This window comes from Fringilla coelebs (assembly GCF_963513975.1).
Source record: "Fringilla coelebs genome assembly, chromosome: 1".
Lineage (NCBI taxonomy): Eukaryota > Metazoa > Chordata > Aves > Passeriformes > Fringillidae > Fringilla > Fringilla coelebs.
The window spans coordinates 102,429,612-102,439,240 of NC_140028.1; the positions used below are offsets into that span (position 1 = coordinate 102,429,612).

Sequence of the window (9,629 nt, forward strand, 5' to 3'; positions counted from 1 at the left end):
TGTAACATTGTCTTGTCAGCATTCCAGTAGAATTGATTACATGCTTCCTAAATGTTCAGTTTTTATGTGTGATTTGTAGAAATAATGCTAATTCACCCACAGAGAATGCACACAAATTGGGGTGTTCTATAGCCTAAAGGTATAGAGATGGTGCTCTGTTTTAGATGCCTCTGTTAAAGATAACTTTGCCCCTCAGAAGCCTGAATCTGAATTAAACAATACTTTAATTTAGGGTATCTAATTTTGTTTTAACATTGCATTTCAGGTGAATTTTTAAACAATTCTATTCCATATGTTAAATTGAATTGCAGTGAAGTATGTTGATTTTGGCTGCTGCTTTAAAAGAGAAGACTGTACTGTACATTATTAGCACCAGCCATTCCATGGGCATCTGTTAGTGCCTGTTGTGTTGGTAAGAAGTCTCCCAGTTGATTTGGGGGTTGAGAAGTGGGGGACTGGATCCTGCCTGATCAGGTAGCCAAGACTACTGCTCTGAAAGAAGAATATATCTTAAAATAGGCCTCAATACTATGCCCTAAGCATATATGAGCCCTGAGAACTGTGTTTGAAATTGTTTTGCTGGTTGATTCTGTTCAAAGTTAGGTAATTATCAGTCCTCTCAGCTGTGCTTTCTTTAATTCAAGGTATGAATTCTTGGCTTTTGTAAGTGGATTTTTTTTACTTATTTCAGAACAAAATATTTACACTACAGCAGATATGGAACTCTTTTTATTGGAATGAAATCTATTATCCTACTTAAATTTTGCTGTCTTACCTCATGGGAAGTTCAATTGATTTCACTGTCAGTGTTTGCAGAATAGGACACTACTCTAAGGATAGCAAAATATGGTCTCTAACTTTAGTCTGTCTTTTGCTAGGATATTAGGTGTTAAATACACGATAATGCTTGGTGAGTCCATGAAATGTAATTCTTCTGGTGTGCACTGAAATTCCCATTAGCACTAATTGAAGTAAATTGTGTGCAGTGATGGAGAAAGTAAACCTTTATGTATTCGTGTTTCTGAAGCCATTCTTCTCATATATTTATTGCACATTACATATTTCCCCTTCATGTTTAACATCACCATAAAGCTCAATACTTTTGTCTTTTGCCAGGTACTTTGTTGATTTTTATAAAGGTTTATCTTTGTTATTTTTTATTCTCCTTCAAAAATGACCTCTCTAAAGCCCTAATTCCAATACACCTGGTAACATCAACCTCCATTTGAAGCAAAGCAGTCCTACCCAGTGGCTTTTTCCATTAGACTTGTGTTGAAGTTATTATCCAGTAAAACTGTGTATTCCTTTCTACAGTCTATACTGCCTATGCTAAAGAGCTGCTGTTCCTCTATCTCTTAGGTATTCCACATGCCTCACTAAAATGTACACAGTCAATGTCACAGATAAGCTGAATCTACTTTAATGATGCTTATTTGGGGCAGAGAGCCCCCACCAGCACACACAGCCACTCCACAATCATAATTTGATGGTGTATGTGATGATCTGTTCAATAATAATATGACAACATTAGAAGTTCTGTTTGCCATGGCTTTGCTTCAGTTCCTTTTCTTTAAAGGAAAAAGATACAGAGTTTCTTAGTGAGATGAGAGTAGATTGGTCATTTTTTAAAATATCAAATTATTTTATTCTAGGTAGAATTTATCACACTTGAGAGAATCCAGTACTTTCCAATAAGAAATCTCTTTTTTGTTTGCTTGGACAGCTGGTGATTTGTTGATATTTTGCTTATCAAGTCCTGGTTTAGGTTTCCAGGAGTTTTTTGAAAAAGAATTACATATTTTCTAGAGATAGTAACTCCTGAGACTGGAAGAACTGTGTTTTCTTCTGACTGTTGATACATGAATGAGAGAAAAAATATCACAGAGGAAAAAAATTAGGATTCAGGACTATTCTTCCCTCACCTAGATGGGCTAAAGGCTGTATCATGCACTTGCAGTCACTTGGTCTCACAAAATTGTAGTCTGGTAGAACAGAGAAAATGGTCTGTGCAAAATTAGAGGCAGCTTTTTAACCAAAACACCAAATCCTTTAGCTATGTTATTCTGAATTATTCTGAATCTTCAGACCTGACTTATCTTCAGATCTGAAGATCATAGTGAGGAATGGGAGACCTAAAATTTAAGAGACTCTGTCTTTTTCTTTGCAGGAGGCTGGCTGGTTGACTGGCATTAAGGAATCCGAGTGGCTTCAGTACAGAGATGCAAATAGTTATAAAGGACTTTTCCCAGAGAACTTCACACGCCATCTGGAGTAGTTCTCCCAGGCAGACAAATGTAGTATGAAGCTCAGTCAGTAGGTTTTTAACCTCTTTGAAACACAGGAGCCCACCTTTTTGTTGTTTAAGCTGTTAATGGTTTACAGACTGGTGCCAGACAAAGCTACTTGAAACATATCAAATGAGCATGAATGGAAACAGTTAAGCTGTAATTTCTGAAACAGTACATGGGAAAAAAAAAAAAACCAGATAAAAATGAAATGTCCTTATTTGTTCACGAGTATGTGGCGACAGGTTTGTTTGTGCTTTGTCAGAGCTATGGTGATCCTGTATTTGATCCTTTCCCAAGAAATCTGAAATTAGCTTCCTCAATACCAAAACCTTAACTTCTCTGCACTAAGTGTATTGTATTCCGTTGCACTGCAGAAGATTTAATTAATTATCCTGTAGTTATAAGGTCAAACTATTACAAGTTCCATGTGTTAAAAAGATAGTTAACTACTGCAACGTTTTTCAGTGTTATTTTTGGACATGCATAATATATATACACAAGAGCTTATATGTGTATATATAAGTGCATATGGCTATATGCATTTTCACAACTTCATTGTAGCTCTTTGGCTGTGTAGTATCATCCAGTACATGAATTGCTTTTTCATTGTCTGGCATTCCAGGAAACAGTTTTGCTCAAAGCAAAACTAACTACTCCATTGCCAAAACATGATACAATATCTGTGTTTGTAATGTGAAATTTTCATTCTTAGATGATGAATAACATCATGTTCAAAGCCGCTAACCTTTGAGAAGGCATGGCTCGGTCTCCTCTTCCAGCTGCAGTAGTTAAAATGAGATAACCTGGAGGGAGGAGTTGTTATGATGCTAATCTATACTTTTTTATTTAATTGGCTGGATACATTTTCAAAAAGAAACAGAACTAATCTCTGAGAAAAAATAAACACAATATATTTTCAGTAGATGTATTTATGCAGCATACTTTCACAGAACCTTTTAAAGTAAGATATATATATATCCTGTATCAAAAAGTCATCTGTAACTTATGTTTTCCAGTGCTGTGTCATTAAAAATAAACATTTGGTCCAAAGAAGCTGTTTCTTCTGTGGTACTTTTCAAGTTTTGGAAGAAGTCCATATAATTTATACAATGTATCATATAAAGTAATCTTAATTTAATACCTCTTTTTCCAAAGGAATATAGCATAACAGGTGCAAGCTTTAAATTTTTGTTCTCAACCCAAGTTGTGACTAGAGTTCCAAAAGGTCTGAACCCCAGCTCAGCACGTCTCTCTGCTGCTCTTCCTGTTCCCGACTGTGACCACCGCTAATATGTGTCCAGTAAGAAAGGGAGTTTGTCTGTATTTAACCATCACTCAGCTGAAGATCTCTGTCTCTTATTGATTTTTCACTTGTCCGCTTTTTTCATGTGGAAAGTAAGTTTTCTATAATTCTGTTCCATTGTGTTTGCCGAGGCATGGAAACTGCAAATATTTAGGAATATCTATCTTTTCCTAGGAATTCAGTTATTTTTCATTAAACATTTGTCATCTCATATGCAAACAATATCTGTTTCTACTCCATTCCTAATTTGCTAAATCTCAGTTAAAGAAATAGGGGGTTTGTGCCTCATGAAGAAGAGAAGAGTTGATTTTTCTCTTTTTCAGGGTCTCTCTCAGTAGGTTTCAAAGGTAAGTCTAATGATAGCTGTGTTTTGTGAAGAAGCTGGATGGCTCAGTTGTGATAGCTGGGATTTTGGATTTGAAATATCCAGTGAGTCTAAGGAGGTTACAGGAAAGCACTCTGGTTTTCTGTTCATTCCTTCAACAGGTTTGATCTAGGGCCGAGAATCTCTCCAAGGACAAAACTTGTAGAAAACTTTTGGTTTTCTCGTTACGATAGATTCCAGACTTCAGCACACCATTTTGAGGTGGTCAAAATAACCTATTACACTTGGTTTACAGTGATACTTGTGATAACATTCTTGCTTAAGTTTCTTGCTTAACTGCATCTCAACACTTGCATTTCAGTAATGGCTGCTCTACATATCACTGGAAAAGCCCAGCACTGTACAATGGAGTGTCAGTTTCCCTGTGGGCACCATGTCACCGCCTCTTTGAAAGGGACCTACTGTCAAGTGAGATCATTGTGTGTGACAGTCCCAATCCTAAAGTCATTATGACCAGACCAAAGCATTACTATGATCAGCCAAATGTATTCTTTTACCAGGTGTCCATTATATGCAGTTACTATTATTAGGATCCCTCTTGGTTTTAGAAGTATTGACATCAAACACCCTTGGTCTTGACTCTGCTATTCTCCTTGGTACAGCACAATGGGACAGAATCACAGAGGGTTTTCAAGTACACTTAAGATTGTACATAGATAGGAAAGATCTCTGGTCTACAGCAAAGAGCTTTCATGGTACTGTCATCATTTGTTGGCAACAAGATGTACTGGTAATGTTCCAAAAGGTGTGGTATTGCTCATGTTGTGTCATTTAAATGCCGCAGGTTACTGTGTATATGGCATTCCATTCTGACATTGAGTATGTCTTCACATCTCATATACACAACCCAGAGCCACAAGTGTCTTGCAGAAAGGATGAGGAAAATTATTGTTTGCAAAATTCCATATACTAGGAGGATACACTCTTATATCTGCAGCTGATGAGGTGAGTCCTGTGCAGTAAGTGTATTTCTCTGTGATCTACAATACTTTATTCTAGGACAAGCAAGGGAAATACTTTCCACTATGTACTGCTGTACATGATACACTTGTGTTACACTGCATTAACTGGAGTTACACTCCATCTGAAATTATATAACCCCAAAATTATTTCTCCCTTTACTTGGATTTTTTTTTTATTTACACAGTGTTGCATTTGGCAAATTACTGAATTTTGTACTTTCAGAATGATTGTAAAACTCAATTGTTTCTTGGTTTCTCTAAAAGCTTATTTATGCCTAAGAGAGCATACACTACTAACCTTTTTAAGCAGGTGTGATTTATAATTCTACATAAAATAAACCCTTGAAAGATTTAGGGATCCAATCTCTTGATCCTGCAGACTGATTATTCATTGTATGGTCTATAAAGAAAGACAAAGTAACTGAAGATAGAGGAACATGTTGTGTGAGTAAACAAATAAATTGTGTATTTGCAGCTCATCTATCTGGTTTACAACTTTTCCTGAATAATGAAAACTGCATAAACTGAGCAAAGTAGCAAAGTTTCTGTCCTTTCTCTCCTCCTCCTCTCCCTATCTTGCTTCATCTCTTCACTAGATGCACCTGTCCCTGCCACAGAAGAAGGAGGGGAGGCTGAGGTGTACAGTCCTACTCAAATAGCATGGTGTTCAATTTCAGGATGATCTGATTACTGATGCCCTAATGTCAGAGAGATGTTAAATAAATCAAAGTATCATTAAGCTCATTCTTAACAAAAATTTTGTAATGTCTTGCTGACAGAGAGAAAAAGGCATCAAAAGAAAGCCACTATGATGGGTACTTTAGATGGATGGGGTTGGGAAGGAGCAACCATTGATTGAAGAACACTTTACAAGGTTGTTGCCTCAGCTCTGGGCAGGCAAGTAGCAGGTATAAGTACCACAGGAGCCTCAAACCCACCACAGTTTGCTGTTTAAAGTACAAAATTCTATTTTTATTGTCAGTTTTTAAAGTAGATTTGAAATATCTAACTTTTCCCAGCTGCAAGTTCACTTGAAGGAATCTACCATCTTCACCATTCTTTGACTTTTAACCTTTTTGTCCCAACAGTCTTCATCGATGTGATTTCAGCTCTGATGCTTTGTGCATCTTGTCTCTGCCAGCATCTCAACTATATCTTTCCCTCTTTTCACTCTGGCCTGCTTAATCAGCACAGAAGCATCACACAGGGAAAAATGCACAACTTTCCAAATGGTTTCTCCTGTAACCAACAGGAAGACCTCCTTATTAGCATTAATTTGCAAAAGCTGAAATTATCCATAAGAGGGTTGTACTGCATATCAGATGCTAAATAGCAGTTAAAGGAAACCTTCATGAAAGAAAATATCCAGACAGTAGCAGAAGTACCACTCTGTGTGTATGCTGGCTTTTTATCCAGCCAAAGGCACTAAATGCAGTGCAGATAACAAAGTACTGTGTAGCCACCAAAACTTGAGTCTTCAAGAGGCAATAGTACTCATATCTGCTGAAGACAGTCCACAAATGCAAAATCCTCTATGTCCTCAGCCTGGTTTCAGAGGAGAAAAGAGGCTGGGGTTTCTTTTGGTGCTATCAGAGTGTAGGCTTTGGTGTAAATCAGATAAAGCCCCGGTCACTAATAGTGCCTTTATATTTGCCTAGACAGACTGCTTCAGGTACAAGGTATAATTGTACCAAGAACATCAACGCACTGGAAAGGTTAGTAGTTATATACTTAAATTATTACACTTCCAAGATACATGCTGCAAAGGAGAAGGTTAAGATAGTCCAGCTTTTCAAACTTAATTCATAAGAAAGTCAACATTTCTGTATTAAAGATTTTTAACTTAAACGACCTGCAATGGAAGGAAGAATTTGGCTGTATGTCAGTGAATGAAAAAAGAAACAAAACATATAATTTTGAAGAATTAACTGTGCAGGTTAACACATAATTGCAAAATTATGATGTGTATGGGGGTTGCATGGCCTGGTTTTTAGTAGCAGGGCCTTCTGTGAGAAGCTTCTGGAAGCTTCCTTCATGTTTGGCAGAGCCAATCCCTGGTGGCTCCAAAGAGGGACGTGCTGCTAGTCAAGACTGGGCCAGTTGGAAATGGTGGTGATGTCTCTGTAATTATAGATTTAAGAAGAAAAGAGAAAAGTTATTGCACAGTTGTTAATTGTGGCCAGAGAAGAGAGGGGTGACAGTATGGGAGAGGAAAAACTCTGCAGACACCAAGGTCAGTGGAGAAGGAGGGGGAGGAGGTGCTCCAGGCACCAAAACTGGGATTCTACTGCATACTGTGGTGCAGACCATGGTGAAGCAGCCATGCCCTGCAGCCCATGGAGGACCAAGGGGATGGAGAGATCTACCTGCAGCCCATGGAGGAACCCATGCCAGAGCAGGTGGATGCCTGAGAGGAGGCTGTGACTCCGTGGGAGACCCATGGAGGGAGAAGCCCACTCTGGAGTAGCCTGTCCTTCCAGAACTGCACACTATGGAAGAGTGGCCCGCACTGTAGAAGTTTGCAAGGACTGTTGCCTGTGGGATGGGCTCACATTACAGCAGTTCACAGGGAGCTGCTGCTCATGAGTTGGACTCATGCTGGAGAAGTTCTTAAAGAGCTGTCTCCTGTGGGAGGGACCCACTGTAGAGCGCAGGAAGGACTCCTCTCCCTGAGCAGTGAGTGAACCAACCATAACCCCTATTCTCTGTCTTCCTGCCCCACTGGGGAAGGAGGTAGAGCAGGGAGGGAGGGAGGGTAGGGGGAAGGTGTTTTTAATGTTTTATTTTACTTCTCATTATCCTGGTCTGATTTTATTTAGTAATAAATTTAATCCAAATCTCTACGTTGAGTCTGTTTTGTCCATTGCTCTATTCAGTGAATGATCTCTCCCTGTTGTTATCTCAAGCCATGAGATAAATGGAATAAATTTTGTTAAAATTTTTTGTTAAATTTTCTCTCCCCTGTCCAGATTGTGGAGGGGAGTGAGAGACCAGATTTGGTGGGTACCTGGCATCCAGCCAGCCTCCACTACACAAGGTCATGCAAAATTCTCTGAATGGCTAAAATCTGACAGACCTGTCAGGGTTCTGTAACTCCCATGGTGTTATAGAAATACACACAAAAGTGGAGGTTGCCAATAGTCTTTGGCAGAGAATCAGAACACTGTATTTTAAGTCTGTAAGATGTTTCACATGAGAGGCTGTGCAAATACTGAGGATCTTTAGGTATCTCCTAGCCCAAGAAAGAATATCCCACTCCTGTCCACCTAAAAAGAACTCATGCAAATTTAAAAGATAGATGTTAAATAGTTTTGCTTAAAAATCTTAGAGTAGGAATTCTTGGCATCCATCCATGCCTATGGATTGCACAGCTTCTCACAAAGGGCTTCTGAGAATTTTACTCCTTTATACCCAGCAGAGGGTAGTAGATGCTAGAATTTGCATTGGCCAAATAAACTGTCATTTGGGTTAATCTTCCACTATGAGTTTGTTTCATTAATATCTCTCATCTGAAGTTGGCTAATGTCTGCAGCCACATACAGCAAATTTAGTGCCATACCAGAAAAAAAAAAAACAGTTTTATGCATGCTAACTGGCTTCTTCAATCTGCAGGCAAACAAAGACAGAAAACTACTTTATCAAGCTGCAGCTCAAGTAATTAGAGCAACATATCCTTGAATTTCATACATGTTGAAACATGTATGAAATTCAAGGATATTTACCAAACATGGTAAATCTGCACCAAATAATTTGTTCAGCTGGTTCGATTCAAAGTGACAATGGTGGTTTAAGAGGAAAAATAATTTTACATGCTACTGCTGCTTTAAATAGTTTTATATTCTACCTGTGATTAAGTAAGTAGCTAAATTATTAGTTGCAGGAAAGTATTTTAAAACAACCAAGAAAAGTTATCTTTCAGGATTATGTAACATGCCCTGCCATTGCAGAAAGTCCCAGGAATATTTAAAATATGCTAAAGTGCCCAAGGGCACTTTATACAAAGGATGGAAATATCAAGAAGGGGCAAAGAAGCCAGAAGAGACCCCCCCAAAAATATCCTTAGGGGCTGGTTCCCCAAAGGGATGCCTCTCTGGATGCCTGTGCGAGTCTTGTGCTCAACAAAACCTATCATCATCCTATCATCAGCAGCCTCATTTTGGCAGCTCCACAACCATGTACCCCCATTTCCTCCTAGCTCACAACCTCCATGCTGGAGCCTCAGTGCTGCTGTCCTGACAGCCATTCCAGCCATCCTGGCCTCTCCAAGCTAAGAAAAACACTGATGCTGAGACTGGTAAGAAGATGAAATTCTAGAAACGTATTTCCAGATGGCTTCCCTTAGAGTTGTCAGGCCTGGCAGCAGTTCTCTTTGGTCTCCATCAACCCTGGAAATGGTAGGTAGTGGGCAGGAAGTTCTATCAGCATAGTAATGAATGGATTGATGAAGTAACTTGGTTTCCAGTGTTAAACACTTTGAGCAGAGCTTAGCAGGTTTAATGATTTGCAACTTCATTCAATTTTTGTGACAGACTTAAAACTCTCCCTAATAAAATGGCAGGGGAATGAGTTTGAAGTTTAATGTAATTATGTTCTCATCATGAATGATCAGATGAAAACAACATCTGCTTTACATAACTTTTCTTCATCTATTCAAAGATTTTACTCTTTAGAAATGACCTTTTGAACAAACC

General features: G+C 38.6%; 1 protein-coding gene across 2 annotated transcripts in view; it reads left to right on the forward strand.

Annotated features, from left to right (window-relative positions):
• AMPH (amphiphysin) overlaps positions 1-2,275 on the forward strand; it is a gene marked incomplete at both ends in the record, with an annotated part of 127,023 nt that extends 124,748 nt beyond the window's left edge. For both annotated transcript variants that reach the window (XM_084209945.1, XM_084209946.1), the window contains one exon: positions 2,168-2,275. In XM_084209945.1, coding sequence (XP_084066071.1) covers positions 2,168-2,275 — 108 coding nt within the window. The remainder of the gene's footprint in view (positions 1-2,167) is intronic.
• Between the last annotated feature and the right edge of the window lie 7,354 nt (positions 2,276-9,629).